This window comes from Zonotrichia leucophrys, chromosome 2 (assembly GCF_028769735.1).
Source record: "Zonotrichia leucophrys gambelii isolate GWCS_2022_RI chromosome 2, RI_Zleu_2.0, whole genome shotgun sequence".
NCBI lineage: Eukaryota > Metazoa > Chordata > Aves > Passeriformes > Passerellidae > Zonotrichia > Zonotrichia leucophrys.
The window spans coordinates 89015120-89042189 of NC_088171.1; the positions used below are offsets into that span (position 1 = coordinate 89015120).

At 37.6% G+C, this 27070-nt stretch overlaps 1 protein-coding gene across 3 annotated transcripts in view; it reads right to left on the reverse strand.

Moving 5' to 3' along the window:
- Nucleotides 1-3901: 3901 nt before the first annotated feature.
- TERT (telomerase reverse transcriptase) overlaps nt 3902-27070 on the reverse strand; it is a 29216-nt gene continuing 6047 nt past the window's right edge. Inside the window, exons 4-16 of one of the 3 annotated variants that reach the window (XM_064705646.1) lie at nt 22920-23109; nt 21423-21605; nt 19895-20056; nt 19424-19519; nt 17368-17453; nt 15420-15533; nt 13646-13717; nt 11712-11897; nt 10399-10525; nt 10046-10107; nt 8555-8679; nt 8059-8196; nt 3902-4335 (exon numbers count right to left, since the gene is read on the reverse strand). In XM_064705646.1, coding sequence (XP_064561716.1) covers nt 4232-4335; nt 8059-8196; nt 8555-8679; nt 10046-10107; nt 10399-10525; nt 11712-11897; nt 13646-13717; nt 15420-15533; nt 17368-17453; nt 19424-19519; nt 19895-20056; nt 21423-21605; nt 22920-23109 — 1645 coding nt within the window. In that variant the 3' untranslated portion in view covers nt 3902-4231. Of the gene's footprint in view, nt 4336-8058; nt 8197-8554; nt 8680-10045; nt 10108-10398; nt 10526-11711; nt 11898-13183; nt 13236-13645; nt 13718-15419; nt 15534-17367; nt 17454-19423; nt 19520-19894; nt 20057-21422; nt 21606-22919; nt 23110-27070 lie in introns of those variants that run through there. The other 2 variants (XM_064705647.1, XM_064705648.1) reach the window with 2 other exon arrangements.

Below are 27070 nucleotides of genomic sequence, written 5' to 3' on the forward strand. Positions count from 1 at the left end.
ACATTCATTGTACCTGTGTGTAAGCAAAAATAAGACAGCCTTTGTTACACATTATTAGCTGTCATTTAGTATCATCCAACCAACCTGGGATACAGTTCATATGCTAACAGCAATCACCACACTCTGTAAACAATGCTGTTGTGTTTCCTTCAATTTCAACCAATTTCACAGCTTCATGTATCTCTCCAGCCAGAATTTAAACTTAGAAAGCCTGTCAAGTATTGTTGCTGGCTTCTGTCTTTCTTCATTTTTAAAATACTGGTCTATTCCCAAGGATCAGCAACATAGATTGGAACACAAGGACGCACAGTTTTATTCACTGCCCTGCCCCTCTGCTCCAGGAGACGGAGAATGGGAGCCCTCTAACAATAAGGACTGCTCCTTACCAGTACACTCTAATTTTTGTAAATCCTATGCACACTTAAACAGCAGTCATGTTGTGATTATTTCATATTCTCAAGCATTGCAAGGAGCAAAGATAAAGCATCAGCAGGTAAAAGAATGTTAAGTAAATTTGAGCAATTAATTCTGCACAAATATCTTAGCAGTTTCCAGAATTTATTGTAGTGGAAAATATTGTAAAAAAAAAAAATTCCTATTTTTTCCCCCTTTATTTCTCATACTAAACACAATAGCTGAATAGCGTAACAAAAATGCAGATGTATAGCAGCCTTTCAGTGAGTTGCAACCTTACAGGACATGACAACAAAATTAATGTTTACTGAAAAACAGGATTTCCTGTACTTGGCTGCAGATCCTGGCCACTCTCTAGTGCTGGGAGATGAGGATTTCTCTTGTCACAACACCTAAGGAATCAGCAGCCTCTGAAAAAATATGGAGAAAGTAAGTGAGGATAAAGCATGACATTGCCTTCAGGCTGAGTAACCAAGTCAAGGAAGAGAAAGGACTAAGGTTATAAAGCTGTAAATACATCAATAAGAATTTTTAACTAACTAAAGCATATGTTTTATATTCATGTTTCTGACTACACATCACTAAATGTTCATTAAAATCCTACAGTCAACTATATGCAGCAGGTTTAAGTAGTCAGAGTTCTGTTCTTAAACAAAAACACATCCAACTAAAATAGAGAGAAGCTGAGAAAATAATTAAACTAGATCTAAAAGACTTTAAAATCTATAACTCCATCTTGAGTCACTGTCACGGTATCCAGACTTGACTTTTGAGCTGTCCCTTCCATTCAGCAGAAGGAAGGCTTTATGGATCACCAGACATGCAGTTCAACCCAGGACAGGACTCTGGGGGAGGACATTTTCAGCTCCACTAACTACAAATGAAGGCTGGGAAACACAAGCTGAAGTTACTGTTTAGCTCAAGTAGGCATGTAGAAAAATGCATTGAGCAACTCTTGCATGAACGCTGCTTTTCTGTTGTCAGTGCACTTCTGATGTTACCTCTATCAAAATTCCAAAACCGTAGCCTTATTCCAAAAAAGGTAGTACTAGAGGTTCCATTCTTATTCATGAAGAATAAGATGATAGCCTACAGATACATTTTTCTCCTGAATAGCTTGACTGAGTTACTGGAAGGAGCACGTATATGCAAACACCTTCCACTTGCTCTTTTCCCAATCTTTTACCTACATATTCCATCAAATCTTCTTTGCTCTAATACCCTGCTGCAAATTCATCATGTTCCAACAAACAAGACTTTCCTAGAATTGTCTAGGCTGCAAGAACCACCTGGGTTCTTTGGGGGTAAATCAGTAAAAGACACAAACACAGCTATGGTGATGTTCAGCCTTAGACAGAATCCACAGCCCTAAAACAAGGAGATCAATCGCCTATTAATGGAAAAGGACTCAGGAGGAGCATTGAAATAGCACTATAAATAAGGACACACCCAAATTATCATAATACAATAAACAGCTGCAGAAAGAAAAGCATAATCCTTCTGGAACACAGAGGAGTTTTCTACATTGTGAAATTTGACACCTACCTCAACCTGAGATTCCCAGTCCATATTTCCTTCCCAAAAGGCAATAGTGAAGAGAAGGGCTTGTTTGATGGAAGCATCCAAGATACTCTGATCTCCCCTAAAGGGGCTTCTGTCAAATTCCTTCCTTACAGCTCTGTAAACACACTAAAAACAATGTTCAGCCCTATTTCTCCCCCTCCCCATTTAAACCCTCCAGCAAGCTCAAGTTCCTGAGTAGTTTGCAACGCTTGCAGTGCAGGGAGTTACTTTCAGTGGTTTGGCTCTCAATCCTTCTACTTACCTTCTCTTAAATACTGAGACCTTAACCCTCACCGCAACTCAAAGATTTTGAAATTTTCCCAGCTGTACAATGATTGTTGAAAATCCACATTACAGATTCAGAATGTTCCTAAGGTAATTCATTTAATATTTCTGGATTCAAGTTATTCACTCTACCCAAACGTTTCCTGTCAGCAGTTGCTGTTTAACGCACTGCCTTGGTACCAATTAAGTAGAATATATTTTACCACCACAATGGATCACACTATTTCTTCTAGAACAGTTCTGTGCCACAATAGCTTTATGGAATATTTCTACCTTCCCAACATTATAAACATGTATTTTTAGAGCAAAAAACTGTATGCCTCTGCCATGGTTAAGCTATTACATAGTATTTTATTTCCAATTATCATAAACCACAGTAGCAACTTCAAGTTTCCAGTGCAGACTGCCAACTCTTCTTCAAATCTCCACATTCTCCACTTATGAAAACACATACCAATTTCACTTTACTTTCCCTTGCCTTTTTGGGGGAAGGATATTTTTAAAGAAATAATCTTCTCTTGTGATTTCTACACTGTACTTGTATCTGTTTACAAACAGCTACTCTTTAAAACTGATGACTCAGCCAGTAATTGTTGGGAAAGGCTCAAACATCAGCTCGGAGAATTGCAAGCATTACCCTGTTTTCATTTTTACAAAACGCTTTCAGCTGAGACTACATCATAAGTTTATGTTCTCACAGAGAAAATTGGGCCAAGTTTACATTCCCTCCTTTCTTCATGTTGGTGCATCTTGCTGTCTCTTCGTGCCACATGGTAAGCCTCTCCTATGCAATGTTGTTCCTGATAGTGCTCCCTCATCCAGTACCACTCAGACCACTGAGGGGCATAGGGGCATTTAAATGTTTGAGCTGCTGGCTGGAGAGCCAGAGTGTTGTTCTTCGTCTCTAGTAGGAACAATTGCTCTGTGGCTTTTTAAAAATGTATTTTAAGAGTGCCACTTTGCAGACAGAAAAAACCCAAACCTGTATGACTGACTGTACATTTTGAACTGAGTTATGATGTTAAAGGACAGACTGCAATACTGCAATTCAACCACCAGTCCCTGTGTAGTGGGGATTTGCCAGGCATGAGGCAACCGTGACTTCTCTGGGCAACCTCTTTCAGCAACTCAACACCATCACAGTAAAGAATTTCTTCCTTATATTGAATGTAAACCAACTCCCAGTTTAAAGCCATTCTCCCTTTTTCTACCACTATATGTCCTTGTAAAAAATTTGGTTTTGGAAAGCCAAAGATATGCAAATAGAAAAGCAATATACTTGGTAGATTATCTAATCAAAAACTTTTGTTTTGTAGGTATAAATGCACCAGCATCATTCTGTACAACACTGTATTAAAAATATCACCAAGTATTCAAAATAAATAAAACATACACCAAACATAATCAAATTTTGACATATATTATTTGTGACCTGCAAAGCATAAAACTTCTAGCTTCTACATCTTGCCATGAAAGGCATTTGCCCTGTCCGTGCTTTTTGTGACACAAACCAGCATATTAAAGATTACTATAAAATAAAGGACCTGGAAACAAATATGTGTTATTGCAATTAACCAGCCAATTTATTACAAAATTGGCTGCAACACAGAGAAGTAAGAAACAGCCCTTCAAGACAACTCATTGAAACAAGAAAGTTAATATTTCTATACAAAACATAGTTTAATGATTCCTTCATCAAGAAAATAAGAACTATGGAACATAAATTACTTCAAACAGCCTGTGAATTTACAAAAAAAACCACACGAACAAAAAAAACCCAAACAGGAAGGTATTAACAAAACTGTCTACTCTTTTTATGTCCTTGTAGGGTACCTGAGAAACAGACACATAAAACTTCTGGGTGAACTTGCTCTTGGCCCACTCTATCAAACTAAACTACAGAGATGTCACCTAAAGACATAGCATTTATTTTCAAACCTGAGAAAATTATGAAATAAACCTCAATGAGTTAGTCCAGGATAGCTTTGAAATCTTGACAAAGAGATGGTTCTGTCACTGCCTGCAGTAGTGCCACAGTATCTTCTGGGATCGTTTTGATTAGCCTCCTCTTACCTACCAAAACATCAGAAACAATTCATTACAACTGCAAATAACTATTCATTCTGGTTTAGGGAAAACGCTAATGAAGCAATGAAATCAATACTAGCTAAAACCACCTAAAGCTGAAACACCTGAATTATGAGGAGAAAAAAGCTATAATAAAATATGCTACTGCTCTTCCACACTTAAATTAGGCTAACAAATAAAAAGGTTCAAAACTGTATGTGAAAATATTAAAAAAGAAAATCAAGGAGCAAATTCCTCCTATGTTCTTTTTTTGTGACTTTTTTTCAGATTTGAAAATTTCATTACATTTTGAAAAGTGTAAGCCCATTTGTTCAACAACTTTACCCACCAAATAAGGCCTTCTGTTAAACCACAGTTACTTTGAAAGACTGAATGTCCCATCAATAGAAATATAATAGACAGCAAAAAGGACTTTTTACAGATTAGGAAGAACATGTAAAATCCTAGCAACAGTTTAAGTCCGTCACTAGACAGAGTCAGCAAAATTGTCAATGATGCAGAAAGCCAGAAGTACTCAATAAACATTTGCCCTGTATCTGAAAAGAAGACAGATGATGTATTTATATCTTATCATGATAAGGAAAGACTCTTGCTCCTTTCCCCACTGGTAATATAACAGGAGGGATGTTAAACAATAACTCTGTTTTAAATACTTAACTCTGAAGAATGATGACAACTCATGACAAGCCCCTGATGTTGACATTTAATAGGTTTGGAAACAGTGGGAAGAACCTCCTCCCCAAAACCTATGAGCTTGATTTAGATTCCCAGGGAGAGCAATGGAAAGGCACGTGCAGGGACACAAGGGAAAACCACATTTATATCAAGTCCTGTCAACAACATAATCTTACAGAGGTAATAGGTTTTATACAGCCAATACAAACTCCAAAATTACAACAGAAATTGCAGCTGTTAAGTTGACATAGGGGCCTTCACCAGCCTTGTTTATCTCTGTGCTACAGATTACTGCAGCATGTAGAGATACTGAGCAAACTTCCAGGATCCCATCCCTGTCATAACTACTGACATCCACACATGCTACCTAATTTCCAGAAGACAAAACTTAAAATACCATGTTTAGAATTAGCTCTGACATCTCTACATAATGCTTAGCTCTCTAGTAACCTTTTCTACAAGATGATTTTTTTTTTTATTACAATAACATGGCCCAGGACTAGGTCTGGTGCAGGGCAAACAAAACTGATTTGTAACTGCATAGAAAACTATCAACATCTCTGTAAATGGATTTCAGTGCATGCCCAAAGGATCGGGACACTTAGTATAGTACCAAATTCAGAAGAAAACACAAATACAAACATTATGTACAATCAGGGACTGAGCAACAGCCTTCACCTATGACCAGAGACCTTGGGGATACAGAGATAATGATGCCCATTCACACCAAGGGTATGCATGTGACTTGTCACCACAAGATGTCTTTGTACAGCACCACCAATTATTATATCAACCTCTGCTGCACTGGTGGAACAGGGCTAATGCAAGTACAGGTAAGATTTTAAGCTGGCTATCAGCAAATGGAGAGATAGCATTTGAATTACTTGGACCCCAGAGATCTGTCAACCAATCACAGTGAAAGTTTCCATCTTAAAAGTTTCATAGTAAAGTCACAAGTCACAGCCTGCTAATTGTTCAGGCTACTTAGCAGCAGTTAAGCAAAGACTTCTGAAGCCTTGATCTCTCAGTAGAGTACCTGAAGTCTCAGATATTTCCAAAAGAAACTGGATTCTGGAGATAAGAGTAAATTGTCTTAACACTATGGATGTGAAGAACAGATTCTGCCTCAGAGAAAGTAAGATTTATGAAAGAATAGCTGAAAATTACTCTTTTTAAGAGAACGCCACCATTGACTTCCTACAGACCTTTGGACTTTTCCTGCTCCACCTCCACAATACTCAGGAAGTACAACATTAACAGGCTTCCCCAGGAATTTAGGAAGAAAGGGAATAACCTTTCTAAAGGGCAATTCTCACTGACAGAGAAGCCAACTGACAGGTGGCCAGCCTTCTCTTCCTGGGTAAGAAACTGTTCACAGAGTTAGGCCTGGACCACATGCAAGTTTCAGGTCAGTACTGCAGTTAGGCAAGTTAGGCAGTTCTATGGGTACAGCAGAAGGAACCTAGTGACAATTGCTATTCAGACTAGGAAAACTTCACCTCTACTTCCTAGCCCATTTTCCTGGCATCTGTGGTGGTGTGACTTTGTGGACAGCAGAGACCGCTCTTACTGATGCATGCAGCCATGGAAGGTGAAATTCCGCTGAGCAGTAAAGCTGCCTGGGGCTGTGCCTCCACCCTGGAAGTACTGTCAGATTAAACAGCAAAGCATGCACAGAGAAGGATGGTGGAACTTTGGCCTAGATTGTGGTCTGCCAGTCCAAGATCCCAAAAGCAAAACCTTCAGCATTAGAGATGAAAACTCAAATGTGCCCTATATGGATCTTAGAGAAGTGAGGCAGCTCCCAGAGAAGCCACTGTCCTACTGGTTCTATCTACTGCATTCTCTGCTTAGCTCTTCAGTCCCTGTCCCCTCCAAGTGAAGCAAGCAGCCCTGCCCTGGCTTCTCAGCAGACTCGGGGCCTCTGGTTTTGGTGTCAGTGTGTAACAGAGAAGGAGTTCCTCTGGGAAAGGCTAATGGAATTCTGCTCCACTCACAAAGTCCATAGCTCTCAAGAATGTGGCTATCAAGATCCCAACCATTGGTTTGCTTCCTGTGAAAGTGTCATCTTGATACATTCACACTGCACCACCAAAACTCAGACTCTGCACTCAGGCGTTGTTGCAAGCCTTTGATATGGGAAGGAAATGCTTCCTAAAAAAGAGCTGCTTTCTTTTTGGGGCACTGGACCTCAGTGCAGCTATCAAAGGAAGCTTATAATATCTTTCAAATCAAATAGGTGTTACTCTGGAATGAGACCCAGGAATTTCTTGCTCTTGTATAACAAAACTGCCCAAGCAATGACTCATTCAGAGTGCAAATTACAGAGTCAGCATCGAGAGTCTGGCCATGACTGCAGCTAAATTCATCACCAGCACTGGCTGCTTCAGGAAAACCTCTTGCTGTCCACTTTTAGTATCTTAAAACTGAAAATTCTATTATTTCTGGAGCTGGCCTGCAGGCAGACTGCACAGCTGTTATAGGAAAGAGCTCCTCAGGGCCCAGGGACACAGACAGCATCTTTCACCAAATGGAAGTGTCAGAGAAACACCAACATCACAACTCTGCAAGAATACAACTCTGCAAGAATACACATGCAGCAGAGCCAGTGCGTCTGTTTCCAAGTGACTCTGGTGGCACTTTTTTGGGTAAAAGTTTAAATTGTGGGAGGAGCTTTAGTTGCCAGTTAATCTACATTTTTTAAAATAGAAGCTTGAGTGTTTGTATTTCATTTAGTTGAACCTGCTGACAATACATACATGATTAACACAGTCTTATTAAGCCTTCTGAAATGCACAAGCTTACTGAGTGCCAAGCATCAACTGTCCTGTGAGAATAAGGCTCTAGAAAATGCAGTGCTGGAAAGCATTTGAAGTTTTTAGTAAATTTGAATAAAATCAGGAAGATCATTAATGTACATCTGAGAACAACATTTTAGGATTAGAAAACTTCAAAAATCCATTAGTTTATTCATTAAATAAGTTTAATTACAATGAACCATAGACAAAACTGTAAAAACAGCTGAATACTTACAGACTTTTAAGGATGTGAGCAGACATTTGTAAACAGCTTCATGATTTAACAACTTGACAGTGAAGGCATGGTAGCAGAGCCATTCTGCTACCTGAATAGGGAATATGCCAGATACACCTTTGTTATCTTTAGCAATCCCTAGAGATAGAAAAGGAAAACAATGTAACTGAAAATGATCAGCATTAACAAGTACATCTGGTCTCCTCCTTCTATAAAATCACCCCAGGACTTTTTACTAGAAACCTGTGCAGTCAGTGAAGTCTTGTGCATCAGCAGAAAACTAAGAAACTCATGCTTGAAACACAATCTTCAGAAAACTGAGTTTTAGAAGAAAAATGCACTGTGATTCTTATTATGCATTTCTCAATATTAATTCCTGATTTTTATCCCAAAATTACACCATTGGACTGCACATTCAAGACGTTCTATTTGTCTAAAAAAACCCCAAGCAAATCCAATCCAAACCCACTGCTTCATTGCCATTAACATCCTATACCTGCATTTACTGTTTTCAGGATAGCATAGCAGCATGATGCAGTCTGAGAGATAATCCTTAGGAAGAAATCAGGATTTTTTCTAACTTGCTGGCTGAATGGCAACTGGAGAACACAGGCATGGAACCTGTTCACAAAAACCGCCTCTTTAATAAAAAGTCATTTGCAATTTCAAGTGAAACTATGACTACATAGCTTAGACACTATACAACATGTAAATGCACACAACAGTCTTTAGCTCAACATTGTCACTGCATGACACCTCTCCCATATATACACATTCCTGGAATGTCACACATAAATGATGCTTGTTTCTAAATTTTATGCTGAAAGAAGATCTTGAAGCCATTTGCCTTGGCAGCAGACTTCTCCTCTGAGGATAGCATAACTGTGTTATGTGCAGGGAAAACTAAACTACCCATTGTCACCAATTCCATATCACAGACCGTGCCACCAGAGAACACTCACATGAGAGAGAGTGAGAAGCAGCAGCAAAGCAAAACCCCACAATAAATTCTGTTGAAGTATGCAAGAAAATAGATTTCCAAATGATTTCACAGACCAGGACACTCACTCCTTTGACTATCTGGAAGCCAACTCAAGCCAAAAGTTTAAGAGCTGGGCACATCAGTGCTGTACTAGACAAACCCAATTACACTTCTAGGACAAGGAATACAGCTTGAACGTGGACCAAGATGAACTTAAGAACAAAACCAAAATGTCCCTTCATAACAAGTGTGAGCATAGCAAAAGAACATCATCTGATTTCTGTGAACACTGAAGAACTCCTTGCACATTTTTGTGTTAAAACAATAAAAACCCAATTACTTGCTGCTGCCAATCATTCCAAGTTTTCAATTTACATAATTTAGCATTTTCTTCCAACTTGCTTATCAGTTTTGATTTCTTTCCCTTGTCTTTGTTTAAAACATTCACTTCCTCTACTGATCAAGCCACGGTCACAAATGCCAAGATATTACCAGCTAAAGAGCAACTAAAAAGTTAGCAGCAATAAGAAACTACAATTAACTTTGTATAATGAAACCTCTCTTTACCTGGAGTAATACTGGTCAAAGTTCTGTATGACTTTAACAGATACAAAGTTCTAAATATAAACTGCCTAATATTTAACTAATCTAAATATAAAATGGTTAATAAGGCTTCTTATCATACTCCTGAATCAAAACAGACAGGTTATGTTGAGGTCAGCTGTCAAAACCAAGACATTGAAAATCCATTTGGCAAAGTATCACTTGAACACACAAATCAAATATATTCCTGTATCCTAAACCTAACAGTATTACTTAAGAACAGTGTTGAAACAAGAATAACTTGACCCACTACTGACATTTACTACTGCACACATTATACATATATATATATATATATATACGCTGCACACCTTTATGGCACACTTGTTTTCTGATTCATAGCTCCTCCATGTGGCAAGAAAGAGTAATGAAATACCTACACTTCAGAAGACAGTGACCCACCTGTAAGCCTGGAGTAAAAATATCTTATAGATGTTAATGAGAACTGTTCTAAGGCTGTTGATCTAGAACAGAACAGAAACAGAGCTATAAGAATATTTTAGTGGCATAATAGAATTTGTTGAAGATGTAGACAAAAAACATTTTATGTTAAACTTAAAAGATTTCTTTTATGCAACTAAGTTAACAGTGTTGTGAAGGATTAGTTCTGAAACCCTACACTTTATTGGATGTCAACATTCCCAGATTATATGGATTTCCTCTCAAAACAAACTTTTATGTTAGAACTCAAAGCAGTTTTAATGCTCTTCATCACTAATCACTATATTGCCAAATATCCATTTTCATATTCCCACCTGTAAATCAAGAAATAAACTATGACATTTCAGTTTGAGGACTGCACTCAATTTGTATTTCATGTTTTTCCCAGCTGTTACACTTGAATTGAAGGAAAGACTTGATCTGATAGAAGTACAGCTGTAACTAGAAAAAAAAGTAAAAAAAGTAGTTAAACTTTATGGGCTAACAGACTAAATTAAATTCTGTAAAGTAAGCCTCATTTAACTTCCCATATTACAGAGATTTCCTGCTAATCAATGAACCAGTAGCTAAAAGATGACCATAATTAAATTAAATGTTGAAAGAGACTAGGCCCTGTGGCATTAAGGGTATTTAGCTAAGGGCTGACTTCAATATCTCAGGGTTGAAAAATTCAGCCTGCTAAAAAAAGCTAAATCGATAACCTTAAAAACAAACTAAATGTATTTCTTAAACACATTGTCTAGCCAGAACATTATTAATTACTCCAGTGACAATCATCTTATCTATATCTATGATCCATGCAATGTAGGAGCTTAGGCTTGAAGCCACCTTAGCTACTGGAACAACCCCAATGTTCCAGCTACTTAAGTCATACTTATCAAAAGCAAAGCCTTGAAACAAACACTGGTGGGCTTGGCAGTGCCAGGTTAATGGTTAGACTTGATCTTAGAGGTTTTTTCCAACATAAACAACTCCATGATTTTGTGATTCTGATTAGTGCCTCCTAGACCAGTAGCATCAATACCCTTTTCAACATAAACTTTTTCTTTCAAGAACTCAGCTAGTGAATAAATCTCTTTGGCTGCTGAGTTTGGTCCTTTGCTATGGGAAATCATGTCATATAAATTCATTTCCTAAAGTGACCAAGCTTTTCTGTTTAGGAAGACTACTGAGGAACTTTACCACCCTATTGGTGGAAAATTTCCTCCTAATTTTTTACTTAAATGCTTAAGGGCTGTTTATACTAAAAATGGTCAATAATGAAGCTAACGAAGCAACATTATCCTTGAGTTTAAACCAGTCTTTCTTTTTGTTCTTTATAAATATCTCGTAGCTCAGGGTCTACAGAACTTTTCAGTAGGATACATTATTATCCTGTCTGGACTTCTATGCCACTTCAGATTGTTTTGTCTAAATGGTCAAGGTTGCTAGTTTAAAGAAAAGTTCCCCATCCCACACATTCTTGCCCATCTGAAGTGTATCAGAGGGAACACTTCTGATGTTGAAAGGATTGCTAGCCCCTGTAGTCTATACCAAATTAATCCCAATCTATTTTGCAATTAATTCAACTACACCATTCCCAACACACCCTTGTGCTTCTCCCACTGGAGTGCACAACTCTATTTACCTGGAGTAATCGCAGTAAACCTCAAGTGTTTTTATATCTAATAACAAACCACACCATGGGATCAAACGACAATCTGGCAGCTGTTTAAATTTGGAACATCCTGGGATATCATCAACAGGAAAATTCACCACTGTCTTATTTGGGTTTATTAAAAGGCCGTACTCAGGAATACCTGTCGCTAGAGTCCTAAAACAGATATCAACAGTTAGGCTAAGCCCCCCCAGCAAAGCAGACAAAAACTGGCACCATGCTGCAAGACAGAAAATCTTAAACAAAAGGGCAGAAATCAAAGAATGAAGGGAACCACAGCCAACTCTTCAGGTTAAGGAACACAGCTAGAAATAAAGAAAGAGAAGACATTACAGGCAAATAAATATATAAAATAAACAAACTTGAGTATAATGGAGAAAAAATTTTACAGATTAATGCAAATTAAGCACATCAGCTATGCAACGCTTGAGACAAGCTGTATGAACCACACTCACAGAAACCTCTGAAATAAAAATCACTGGTAAAAGATGACATGTTCCTGTTTTTGGAAGTTAACAAAACCAAGGAGAATTCATCAGATAAGTGAGGTTCCTGTTATATGGAAAGTCTTGAAGGGGAACATTTTCCCTAAGAATGTTTTCACTGCCAGATTACCTGCTACAGACTGGATCAGCAGTGTCATGGACAAGAAGCAGTTTGCCTAACTTGGTAACGTACTTATGTGCAGGCTTTAAAGAGAGGAAGAGCTAGGCTCCTTTTCTTGGGGAGTCATAGTCTTAATGCTGTCTCCTCAAAATTAATTTACTGAGTCCCCCAGTTCTAATACTACATTAGGAAAACCTGGTTATCATAGGATCTGATCTGTAAACAGTTGTGGAAATCTCTCACAGAAAAGGCTACAGAGAGAAGCTGATATAGAACAAAGATGCAGACAACTTCAAAGGGCAAGAAGGACAATATCTGCACTGCTACTCAAGTGACATTGTGCTGAAAAGATGTTATTAGAGATTAATAGCTTGAAGCCCTCACTGTTAGTTTGATTTTTCTGTAAACCCACAGATCCCTAGAAATTGCTTTCTGTTCTGATAAGGAAATGAGGATAAATGAAGTCTTCAAAACACACTACCACTATTTCATACAATTCATACTGTCCTTAACTGATTGTTCCATTACCTTTCAAGCTCACAACAGAGCTGCATCTTTGTGACTACTAAAAAGCATGATGCAACTGACAACACTGCAGATGCTAAGCTTTTCTTCAAGACCTGTCCCGTGGATCCTTTAAATTAATTTTGGCATCAGCAGAACTCCCCTAGGACTGACTGTACACTCCTATCTGCAGTAACCAGGAGCTTCTGGGATTCAATTTTTAAAGAAAATGTAGTTCTGAACCACAAAAAAGAATTACTGTTTTAAAACTTCAGTGTGAACTGCATACTACCATGCTATTGGTATCTTCAGATACTCATCATGGAATGTTAATGACCTTGGAATTCTTAGCAATATTGGATTGGACCAGAGCTGCATTCTTTCCTGGGAAACAGAAAACAGCAGCATGAGTTCCCAATAAAAATATTTTGAGAATGTAAATAAGGCATCTTAAAAAAATTGAGGGAAAATGGTTTTCAAAGACAACTGTCATCTGCTTTGGTTAGGCTGCAATACTAATTTTTGCTTGAAGCTCCACCAAGGTTAGTAGGTAGGTCCCTAATTTAAACTTTAGCAGGAATTGCCCAGTATGTGAACTGCAACAGTTTGTTAACTGACAATCAAGAATGCAGTTTTAAGATTCTTCCCAAGCACAGGCTACTACCACGGACTCCAAAATAGCCCTTGATTGTTAACTCATAAAACAAATACACCTATGTGCATAAAGATGATAAACAATTACATAAAAGATAATAACACTTACTAATTTGCAGACTATGTCTCTAACAGCATACCTTAGAAAAGTTCTTGCCTTCATTAAATGTGGTGTAAGCAGCAAAAAATCATCAATGAGACGTATTAGGACTCTGTAATCAAGAAGAAACCAATCTTAGATTTTTTAAAACGCAATCTTTTCAAAGTTTTTTCATACACTTCAGAGCAACAATGTGCCTGCCTATTTTAATTCACAAGATGGTAGAGGCCAAATTGAGGCTCATCAAGAAATATTGTTTTGCTTCTTTCCTAAACATAAATGAAAAAAATAAAATGAAAACCCAATGAGACCAGCTAGATGAAACATGAAGGAATTTACAACATACAAACTATTCCACAATGGCTTCCCTGGATAAAGGGCTTTACACTTTTCTAAGGCAGAATTTGCAGTATTTTTCTTGACAAGACAAGGGAAAGAGGTGCCAGACAAGGTAGACAAGTAGATTCTTGGTGGGTTCTAACTCTCTCTTTGTTTCCCAGGTAATAACTTGTTTATGAAGCTATAGCTTGACTGTAAACCAGAGTACCATCTAGCACTGCAAAGGGTGAAGTTTTCCAACAGAATTCAGACCCCAAGCATGCCCATATTTTTCTGGTAAATCCTGCCTAGCAGACCACAGAGAGGTAGCTCTGGAGATGATGATGTACAGTCTCATCTTCAAAGCAAGAGTACTGCCATCACTACGCACCTTGGCCCAGCCAAGTCAATAACTACCTTATTCTTCTGACTTAAAGGACAAATTAAATCATCAAGATCATTCAACAGACACCTAAACAACATTCTAAAATCTGCTCTACATAACGACAGCCGCTACATTAAAGAGTGCATTCTTCTGAATCAGTTTCATAATTTCCGCTTTCTAAACACCCTTTGAAATCAACAGACAGCTTTTCACACTCACATCAGAACATTCTGAAGTCTGTAAGAAGTACTACTTTTATAGGGAAATGTTTAAAATTCTGACACCCAGCAAGCCTCCCAAGAAGAGACATCAGACACATGTACTTATCTGGAATATTCCCACAGTTCTTTTTTATTTTTTTTGGGGGGGGGGGGGGCAGAAGAATTCACAGAAATGAAGGGAGATGTCTGAACACAAGGTTCAGGGTCCAGCTCATGACTATATGCCCTAACCCAGGATTCAGATGGGGATCTGTTCATACAAAGGTAAAAGGAACCTCAAAAATTTTACAGCTAATAAATTGGTAAAGTTTTTATCAGACTAGTTTTCTGTCAACTTCCTAAGGAGCAAGCACGTGCAGGGCACAAAGACTGAGAAGATTTACCAAAAATCACACAGGGCTTCAAACAAGAACCAACATACCCCATAAAAATCTGCTATAAAGCTCTGACCTTGATAAAATGTTAAGATTTACTGACAGTGGATTGGAAAGCCCTCAGGCAGAAGCCCGGAGTATCAGTATCAGAAAGTATGTAAAAAACATCTCATCTTGTCTGAGGTGGAAAGACCACAGATTATGTGGGAAGGAATGAGACAAACTTCTCAGAAGTACAAGAGCAGCTTGTAAGACTCCTTACTGTGTCCCTTCTAAGAATAAATCTCCTACCAAAGATAGAAAAAAGCTTCTCTGCATTTTCTTCTCAGTCTTGCAATGGGGAAATTCTCCCCAAAAAACAACCACATTTTCACTGAAGCTGCAGAGATGTGCAGCATACTCCTAATGAAGTTGGAAATCCTTGAAATTCAAAACTAAATGTCAGAGAAAATTTCCAACAGTATGTACTACATATTATAAATTACTGTAACAGAGCACAGAACAAAGCATCCCTACCCATCCTGCTTTATTCCAGAGAGCCATTTGTTTTCCATATCTCCATAGAATAAGCTGCAAAGTAAGGTTGACAAAATGGAGCCCTGTGGAATTCCACAGCACTGTAAGTAGTACCTACCAAAGAATAAAAGAAAACAAAAAAGACATCATGTAACAAGATCACAATAGCCGTTAAATATTTTTTCCAAGTATAACATAAGAAATATGCTCTATGTTTGCCAGTTAGCCTTAGGGTTTTTTTGTTCTTTCTTCTAAGAATCTACATAGAGATCTAGAAGTTTTAATTTTAACAGTGAAAAAAACCCCACTAATTCACATATTTCCTTCGTATTAACAAACTCCAGGAGACAACTGCCATTAAAAAAAGAAATTGCATAACTGATCTCAAACCACGATGCCTTCTTCTGCTGCAGACACATCCTTCATTCAAGTTTTTTAATTCTTTATGTTACATGTTACTGTGACAGCTTCAAGAGAAGTCTTCTTATACACAAAACAAAGTGCACTGGAAGAATTTTCTATGCTGCATCAACCAAATGGGAATGGCTCACAAAACCCCAGGGAATTATTTTCACAACACTTCTCTGAAGCAGTGAGATACTATAATGTCCATGTCCCCAGTATTACACCACACAGCTTGGTGAAGCTGAAGAGAATAAATTTAGACCACATACTACTTTTGAGCACTGATCCTACCTGTATTTTCAGTCATCTGAAAACACTCCTCGCAGTGATTTTATTTTCTTACAGACTTTTGTTAAATGTATCAAATGGTATTAAAAGATTGCTTAGATAATCAGCTCAATAATCAGCATTTTTCTCAAAACATCAAGTTAGTGTTGACTGTGATTTTTTCATGAGGAAAAGAGACATTTCTATTTATTTACTGAACATATGGGGGTTTTTTTGACAAACAAGAACAAGCTACCTAAAAGGACTAAGTTCATTTCAGGACAAACTATTTTTTCAGTCAACTTGTGACAGAAATTGAAAGTGTGAAGGTGGTTTTGTCAGGGTGTGCTTTCTCTAAAACCATTAAAATTCCATGAAGCATACTCACATTGGTTAGTCATTATTCAAATATGCCACAAGAGCATTCTTACAATCCTGCCAAAGGGAGTGTAAGCATCAATGCTAGAAAAAATATAAACATGCTTCTATGTGACTCTTTGAGAGCATTTCTCACTCTCCCTCAATCCTGTGAGACTCTAAAATAAGTGTGCTAAAACAAAGGTATTTTTTCCAGAGTTAGAAGCTATTCACTCTAACATAAATCACCCTGAATTTACAAATAATGATCATGTAAGTACTTCTTTTTTTAGACATGGTACACATTTGCCACCTGGAGGCAATATAAGTACCAAGACAGTATCTCTACCAACACAAGAAGAAATCTGCATTACTACTTTCTGAAACATGTGATTCTTAATTTTGGAGTTGCTAATAATTTAAATTCCTATTGCTACTGCCTTTTATTTTTATTGCAACTTGTCAAAGAGCAAAACCATTGCAACTTCAGGGAAATGACTAACAAGGCTTTTGCATGATTGCTTGGATGTTACTCTTGCTTTTGCTCACCACTATGGATCCCACTATTTTAAAGTATATTCCTTTTGAATTACATTTGCAGTTTTAAATGAAGGTTATTGCATATGCTATTGAATAGCATAAGTTATGAAGGTTATTCCCCATTCTATGGAATAATGCACTGTAAATAATTAACATCACCCAGGTAGGGAAGAGAAATTTTACTAAACATAAAGCTGACTCCAAACTCTTCATGCTTTTTTGGAGCTTAAACTGAAACACAAATTTCTCACTAACATGAAATTTAAAAATCTTTAAAAGAAAGCTATTCAAAAGTCCCCAGAGTCAATTAAACATATCCTCTTAACAAGAAATAAACAAACAAAGCATACTATAATAGAATAACAAATTTCTTTTTCACCTGTTCCTTATCTCCAGAATGCTGTTTTGTATCATTTGAAGGAAAAAATTAAACAGGCTGGAACTTGTCTCATAGAAAGTTAAGCTCTAGAAATATGACAAAACAAAACAAGATTTGAAATGAAAGGTACACTATAACTTTGAAGATACACAGAAAGCTTTAAAAAAGTAGACTATAGCAGCTCAAACCCCTATGTAAGTGAAAAGACAAACCCAAAACCCAAGATCTGAATATACATACTAAAAAGTTGCTCACATCCAACAAGTTAATTTTTGCTGGATGTTGGTCTTTTTTTTTTGTTGTTTTGTGTTAGCAGAAATCAAATATAACAACTAAACCCACTTTTTAAAGTGCTGGCATAATATATTGTATTATTACAAGGTACAACACCCTGCTCTTTTGGCCACTTTCTATCCTGTAGGACAATTCTGTATGTCACAATCTTTATGATTCCCGAAGTCTTGACACACTCACTTGCCCATTCTGCTGCAAAACACACACTTCTTCATGTATTACAAACACTTCCATGCATTGCTGTCCACCCAATATTTATGGAACATTTTGTTAAAAATGATAAGATAAAAAATTCATGTACAACTATTTAAATACCCTTAACAATGACTTAATTAAAATTAAATTACTTATTACTTACTACTTGCATAGATTAGACAGCAGACAAATGCACCCAGCCTTTGATAGACCATCCAAGATCATGGTTATTTGCATTGAAAAGATAAGGTGATGTACCAGTGGTACAGACACCCAGCCTGACATGACACTTTTCTAAAGATACTTTGTTCTTTAAGATAATGACACACAAATTGTTTTCAAACAGAAAATATTTTTAAATAGAACACTGCTGCTCATGCAATATCTAGTCTAATTCTCTAAATCAGTTTGAAAAAGATAAAATGTACTTATACATCAGCAATCCAGCTAGTTTCCCTTTTCATCCAGGTACTCATTAGACTTTATTTTTGTAGGATCCTGGAATTGTACACCAGCCACACCAGATATTCTACTCCTATGTCCACAGATATACAAGATCATTTCACATGTATGTTAGAAATCACCTTCTGTCAATCTTGTCAAACTGCCAGGTTTAGAGAAGAAAAATTTGAAGAGGAATTACTAGCTTGAAAGAACATACCTGTCTGCTCATTGGATGCTCAGGAAATCTTGTAGGTTGTTATTATGGAACATCATGATTCCAAGCAAGGAAATGCATGATGAAACTGTCTGAGCCTATCACCTACTTCTATGCCTTTGTCATGCTCCTTACCCAGAAAGAAGTCTTGAGAACAAACACTTGTATCAAGAATGAAAACTGAAGGATGCTTGCTTCTTGCAACAAAGCATCAGTTGGAGTAAAGTTAAAATACATGTAATTTTTAACCATATGTTAACTCACCAAAAGCAAGAAATCTCTTTAAACAAAAACTTGGGAGTTGATCTTGTTTGCTTAGTACTTAACTCCCCTCAAAGAAAGTTCACTCTCATCCACCTTGACAGGTAATCCTTAAAATCAGTTTTTTAAATTTTTAATTAGGCACAAAATAAGATCTTAAAACAAACAACAGACAAAAAGCTGTGCAGTTTGCAAGTCAAGATGGCACATCCTTAGCTATCTGGCTTATAATTAATTTTACTCATTCTTACTTCCCTACGTTTTGGAGACAGGAAGTGTTGATACCCGCTTTTATAAATAGTTAATTTCTCACTTGAGGACTGTTGCAAGAAACAATGAAATTAGGAAAGGAAAAAGAAAACACTGGTTAAAATAAAAGTTTGATAAAATAATGAGAAAATCTGAGAAAAGTCAAGAAGGACTTTTAGTCAGATTTCTGGTGCACTCCTCCCGCTGAACACTCAGAGCCTGTTACAAACATCAGAGAAGAGATGACAAAAGTCTTTCTACAGAAGAAAGAAGGTGCTGGTTAACTAGATGAGAAGTAATGGCACCACATAATATGTACATACAAGTAAAAATCCCAATCTGCCTCTAATTCTTCTGCAGCTTTCTTTTTCAGTTGAAAAGGAGCCTTACAATACTTACCTGTTCAACTACTATTGCATTTCGCAATGAGGCATTCTCCTGAAGCTGGGAGACAAACTGCTTCATGTCTGGCATAAAGTCCTTGAAAGTAGAAACCTGTGTAATTGTTTAAATTGTAAAGAAACAAATGATAAAAGCAATAAAACATTCAGTAACTGACTTTTCTGTTCAGTGAAGATCAAAGAATGAGCCTTATTGCATTATTTTAATCCAACAATTCTTCTAAGTGAAACGTCTCACCCACAAATATCTATTTCCACAACACATTTATTTTTACTAAGAGTGAGTAAAAACTTTAAAAGGTATGGAATAAAAACAAGCTTTTCTACCCCTGGAAAATATCTGATAGCATTAAAAAATGTTTATTAAGTACTTAACCCCTTCAAAGGCTAAAAAAAGCTATGAAGGCAAAACTTTCCTTGGACCAAAATATTGTTATAACAGCAAAGAGAAGAAATCAGGAAGTCATACATGTCTCTTATAGAGCCTCTTGGCTCTTCCACTTGGGGTAATCATAATGACAGCGTAGCGCCGTATGCAGTACACAGTTCTCTTCTCAGGCCTCAGGACCCGCGAAATCACTTCCACCAGCTTGTTGTGAGGAATGCTATCATAAGCCCTGGACACATCAGCCTGGAACACAAGAAATATCTTCCACTACATATTCAGCAATATTGCTGTAAACATTCTGGTAGTATAGCAGAAGTATTGCTGTAGTATGTAAGAAAGGCTGAAGGACAGAACACATGGGAGTAAAATTATTGCACCATTCAGGCCAAATTCCTGACAAAACAAAAACTCACTGCTTATCTGAAAGACCTTTCCCCACTCATCGAGTATTCATTTAGAAAGGAATACCCAAATAATCAGTTTTAACACAATTCTTATTATTAACTGAAGAGTATGCCACATGCAACCTTAAGTCTAACAACAAACTTCCAATCATTTAAGTTAATAACCAGTATTTTTGTTTAAATATTTTAAGAAACTTGCCTCACTATATGGCCATGGAGATGACATCTTAGACTTCTGGAAAGCTGCAAACCTACATATTTTACCTTTCCTTACCTTTCCTTTTCATACTGGAAATCTACCTCCTTTTACTTGTCCTAGTAAACTACGAGAAAATTTCTGTAGACATTTCAGGAGTAAACTGAGAAAACTTTCTGTAGAAGCAACAATCTTAGGATTATTATAAAACAAATTATGTCAATGACTTGACCCTTTGGCTAGAAAGATAACAAGGCAAAATTATGGAAGCTATTTCAGGCCAGGATGACAAGCAACATATGAGAGATGAGAACACAGCCCCCCTACAACACATACAAACCTGTGTAATTTACATATTTCTGTATACATTGCCCTAATTCAAAGCTATGAATGGAAATCAAACACAAAATGTTGCCTGCTAGACAGAACTGACAGAAGTGTGAAGATGAAGAACAAACTCCTTTAAAAAATGGGCTACCACAAGCACTGATTTTTTTCAAAGTGGGAGAGGAAACTTCTTGGAAAGACACCAACCAGAAGTCACGTGTTCATTTTCAACAGAAACTAATGACAGTGAGATAGAAGAAACAAAATTTTTAAGAGACACTGAATTTATTCAAAGGTACATAGAACCTTTTTTCTGGTTTTCATATGGCTCAAAAGGCTATCTGAGCTTCTATCTGTCTCCCAGATATTTTATTTTATTTTATACCCAGCTAAATGTAACTGAAAAAAATTCAGTGCATGCATAGAAGCGGGAGCTCCTGCATGACAGAAAGATGGACAGAAAAACACCCAAGCAAAGGAAGCTCTACTGCAGGGTCACCCACCCACAAAAAGCAATCAACCACCCCCATTGAAAAACTAACCAGAGTCTGGAAAGTATGCACAAAATTTTATTTAGAAAAAAAATAATTATGCAGTAGTATTACAGCTAATATAGCTATAAAAGTATCCGCACAAGCTAGCTTTGAAAAGCTAGTTTGAACATGTAACTAAAAATACATACCTTTACACAGTAGAAATGAGGAATTTCACCACCAGATTCAAGAATCTTTGTAACAAATTGCTTCCATATCTTGTAGATATCATCTTTCCCAAATACTGAAGAGCCTATAAAACTGGTGTTTATTGTCCGTTCATAATTCAACACACTAAACAGATTTTTTAGTTGAGTGTTGTAGTGATTCATCTAGAGAAATCAAAGAGAATCACCTTAAATTATGCTGAAACACATTAAATTCTTTGCAATACAAAGATTACAAATTTAAATGAAGTTTGAGATTAAATTGATGTATTTACTATATTATTTTGTTCAACTTTTTTCAGAAAGCCTGACTATCACTGCAGTAACTATTTCAAAGTGACAAAACAGTCTCAGAGATTTTTCTTTTGGTACAGTTAAATCCTATGGAAAATGTTTTTGCTCCTATACTTGACTCTTGGAAATCAAGGTGTAATAGATACAGTGATAAATAGATTAATGCCAGCAAACAAATCCACTACTGATCTGAAAATAACTTCTTAAATATCATTAATTCTCTCTGCTGGAGATAATGACAGCAACAAGAACAGCAAAGAGAAGTTGTGCCCAGAGATTTTATGCTAACTCCAGCTGCACCATCAGCTGGGCCTCTCAAGGTACTTTATTCAAGTAATTGAGCAAAGACTTAACTCAGCTGTGGGTTATAGCCAAGTACATCAGAGCAGCACTGAACTCGTGCAATTTGATTAGCTCTGTAAACACCATAATGTGCAATATTATGTGAAATAACACTCCACAGCTCGGAACAGCTTTTAGCTGATGCTCTTTTCACCTGGTTTGGGATCACATGGTGTGAACAGTTAGTGCTAAGAAGCTGTTGACACCTCACCCATTTGGGGAACATTCAATCTTGGGAAGGAGACTCAGCCTTAAGGAAAAGGAATTAATTCAGCTGGGCAAGATAGTGAAACTGGGCTGTCACTATTCCTTCTGGCTAACTACCCTGTCAAATGTATTATTCTGTGCACTGAGATTATTCTGTGTTCTGTCTGTTCCCACACTGCATTTACTCTCAGCTTCCTTCCCAGCTCTCTACTGTGCCCATTCCAGCTTCCTTGTCCTTCCTTAGACCCTCTTCTGCAATGCACCCAGCTCACCCCTGTTCACTGGCACGACAGGCAACTTCGCAATCAACATGCACTATCAGTATTAAGGCAAATCCTAACAGGCCAGACTCACCCATATGAAAAAAAACAGGATTACTTTACAAGCCATGTTATTCTATTGGGCTCATTTGCTTAAGGCAGCTTTGGAAACAGAACTTTGTGATCCTGGAACCAGAGGCTTGCGGTAATTAAGCATTGGAAAGGGAGAAGCTAGGCTGCCACAGACCCATTCAGCCATTTTGATCAGAATGCTACAGTCCACCATGTTAAAACTAGTTTTATGTAACAAAAATCCTTACTCCGTTTATCAGCTACCTACATCAAATGCATATAAAACAATGAAGTAAATAAAAACCTTCTTTTCTCTGCTTTCCTTGCTGAGTGCTTGTGGTTTGACAACACCGCTCACTTTCACTATGGGTCTCAGTCCATTTGGTTTTGGAATAAACCGGAGCTTTGATACCATAGGAATGAATTTTTTTTGATGGATAGTTTCAATCTCCTCTGAAGACAGAGGCCGTAGCTGTACTTTGACAAAATGGTTTCTAGAATACAAATATACATTAGTGTAAGCAATAGGAAAGGCAGAAAACTAAAACATTTAATGTCTCTAGGATAACTAAAGCCAAATATTTTTCTAAGATAATACAAATACTAACCTCTACAGAAAGTGACATGAAATTCTGAATTTCAAAACAATATCACATCATCTTAATGACAATGTAATACAAAAAGAAACCATATATTTCTGCTTAATGCAAATAAAAACCCTTATTAACACAAATTAAAATTTAAGCACAGATTCGAGGAATACATATGAACATTTTGAAATATGTTTTATGCAAGAAATGGGAAGTTGGATATTGCTCATGGTTTCAGAAGTTTGAAAGGCATTATCAAAGTTGAAAAGAACCTTCTTAAAACTACTCTAAGATGGCTCCTGGGAAGAACATACAAACTGTAATGGCTGTTCTACTCCTCAGAGTTCGGGGATCTACCACTTATTAGGTGCTGGGATTCACGGACAACATAAGGGCTTTAGCTATCCAGGACTCTGATGAGCCAGTTGAAGCAAAGAGCAGAAAATAATGAAGACCCAAAGGCACCTGAGTCACAGGTTCTGGGCTTGCCAAGTTCACCTTAATGGGAAATGTGTTTTCCTCTCAGATCCCCCCACTCAGGATTCACAGTTCCATGAAAAAATCAGAATCAATACTTTTCCATACAATGAATCAGGAAAATGGTGGTGGAGTAAAAACCCTTGTTTTTACTTAAGATGCAGAGTTAAAGTACCCTACCTGCAAAATAAAAGACCTGGATAAATCTCCTACACTGCTGGTATTGTTCAGATGGACAAAATGCGCCATACAGACTAATGCCTATGATATTACCCTGGGAAGTAAGGGAGGCAATTCAAGTCCTCACAAAAGACTGGACATCAATCTAAATTTACATGAAGACTTTTTACATCCCACACAATCCAACAGGCTGCTTTAGCAAAAGGAGGCCACACTATTACAAAAGGGAGTGGATGAATGGTGGAAACCTTGTAAAGATGCTCTAGGAGACACCCGAGAAGTCAAGAATGCAGGTAAGGGAGGTACACAAATACTTCTTTTGTATGCCTATACAACTCAAATAGAAGCTCGTGATCTGTCTGCCTGGGACTCTCAGCATCTGAGGGATACAGGGCATGACACCTAGAAGGTATAGTGGCACGCAGGGCCCGTGAGTTGAGCTACTGAAAAGAGAGCTTTGAGCATTAATATTCAAATTTTCAAATTAAATTCCTGGTATGGATGCTGCCCAAAGGAAAATAGAAATTATTGCTTTTCCACAGTGAGGGATCACTACTCTTTATAACATTACATTCTTTGCTGAACACAACATCTACTATACCATTAAATGGATAACCAGGATAAAACAAGTCACTCCAGTTCAACAGAAAAAACCTAATGATCAGATTTCCCTCCCTCCCTTTACAGCTCACACTCAAGACTGGAAGGAAAAAAGCCCTAACAAACCTCTATCACTATACTAAAAAATATGGCTTCCTTTGAAAGTGATGACAAAGGCCAGATATTGGCAGATCTTCATTACTCCCTCTGGCCAGCTGGAGATGTCTTTTTGCCTGCAGCAACATTCATTGTTTATTTCGTGGCACTTACAGCAGTGCTGATGATTTTGAATGTGTGCTCATCTAGCAGCCACTGCAGCATGCTGCTCTCACTGGCACTCACAATGCTGTTAAGCACTGAAACTTGAAAGAACTTGAGTAGATAATCCTGTTGTCCTTTGAGATCTCATCTCAATCTGATGGGGAAAATTCAGACTTTCTGCAGGTTTTAATCCTCTGCAGCCATTGTGTGTGGCAAGGGCAGGGACAGCATTAGCTTTAGAAAAACAGATGCTCTCACCACAACACTGTGCTCATTATTTTAACACACAACTTTACATTCTGCAGGCTATCTAACTTGAATCAACTGTATCACAAAATACTGATTTTTTTCTTGGCAAATCCTACTTTTAATTTGGGGACTGAAGTTTTGTATAGCTTCAAAAATTAGTAGAAAGCTGTCCATTCACAATGACAGCACACGCTGATCTCCACCATACAGCAAGGCTAATTTACAGACCCAGGGCCCCTCTCAGAGCCCTGCTCCATATCCTTGAGTGGGATTCTGTCCAGGATCTTCCACTCAAAAGGACAGTCCTTCAATATGAGGATTTACTCCCTAATGACAATGCAGTCAATGCAAAGGTAAGCTCGCATGTAAGGTCCAGGCCCACCCAGTCCAGCCTGTTCCATCCATTCTCTTCCTCCAACGGAGGATGCAGAAGAACTCTACAGGAATCAGTGGCTACCAGTGCCTTCCTGCAAACCAGCTCAGAGCAACTGCTTTGAGCAGCTCCAGCTGAGGAGAACCAGAACAACCACAGAACATCCTTTAGGGCAGCAAATGAAGTCACCAGACATTCCTCCTCCAGAGAGGATGGAAGCAGCTCAACAGCCTTTGGCACGACTTCACCAGCAGTGCCAGGCTGGTTAAGAGCAGGCAGTGCCTGAATGGCCTCAAAATGGCCAAGGCTGTCCTAAACACCTTGTATCCCAGTATCTCCAAAGACCTATTCCAATTTCTTTCCTCCTATGTGAAATTGGCAGCTGGCCACCTCTATGAATGCAGGAAGCGGACTCGTGGCAGACCTCATGTAACAATCACACATGAAAGAGCAGTGCTGAAAGCCCTGTCAGTGAAGCTTAACTGCAGCTGTTGGAATGGGACTAAAGTCCTCATACACTATGATTCCTGGAGCCAGAAGCAAACATCCTGTTCTTAGGACACGCCTTTGGCAAGCACGCAGCAGCATTTCCATGGGATGTTTCTCCAGCTTCCAACAACATGCACTTTAGAGACCTTCCAAGGAAATGGTGAGAAGGGGCTTCCTGCATGGTAAGGAAATACGTGGGGAGGAAATCAGAAGAAACAAGACCCTAGATTAAGGTCTTTTGAATTCAAAGCACCTTACACATTGAGATTTTCTAGGAAACTGGGAACACAAACAAAAGAGCTAAATCCCGAGTTGTTTGCTTTTAACCACAAACCTCACAAAAAATCCATTATTTACTACTTCTGTTATTCTTCATTGTATCTCTACTATGTGAAAGTCAGTACTTGATCATGTTTTGTGCCAAAAAATAGTCTTTAAGTACAGTGAAACTCCATAAAACACTAATTGCAACATTACAGCTGTTAGTTGGAAGACATGACAGAATGTGGGGGACTGAAAATTACATTCTACTATGATTCAAAGTGCATTTTCTGTGCTACAACTGCAAACAAGACTGAGACCCCATTAAGTGCAAATACAAATGCAAAAAGTGGCACTGAGATATCAGTGCTGAACTCAGGGAGTGATGGGGCAGGAGGGGAAAAATCACACATATAACACTGTGGACCAAAAAATCAGGGCAAAAGCAAAAGGTTAAACATTACAAAACAGCCACTAAAACACAAGACATTATGCTAATTTTTCACAGCTCCAGAGCTCTGTCAGATACCAGCAATTTATAATGAAAACCTGAAAGATGTGAACTAAGGAGATCGATGCACAACACTGTTCATTAAAATTGCCTTTTCTATTTTCTCACTTAAATTGTTTAAAATTTTGCCTTAAATAATGCTCTAACTTAAATGCATGCATTTTTAAGACCAAAAAAACCAGCATGGAATCCCAGCCATACTAAAAAATGAGCTGTGGCTTCTGAAACCCCTAACCTTTGGGAAAAAAAACCCTAAACCCACTAGGTTACTCTCTGATTTTTAAGAATAGAATATTACAGTATTTCAGCAGAGCCTTGTTTTTTCTTTTTCTAAATTAAAGTAGTTGAAGGAAATTGAGTATTTTTTAAATGAACTCTCATTTAAAAGGTCACTTTGGGATTCTATCACTAAGCTTTACTTATTGTTAAAAGGTATAAAAATTGGACTTATTATAAAATCCTCT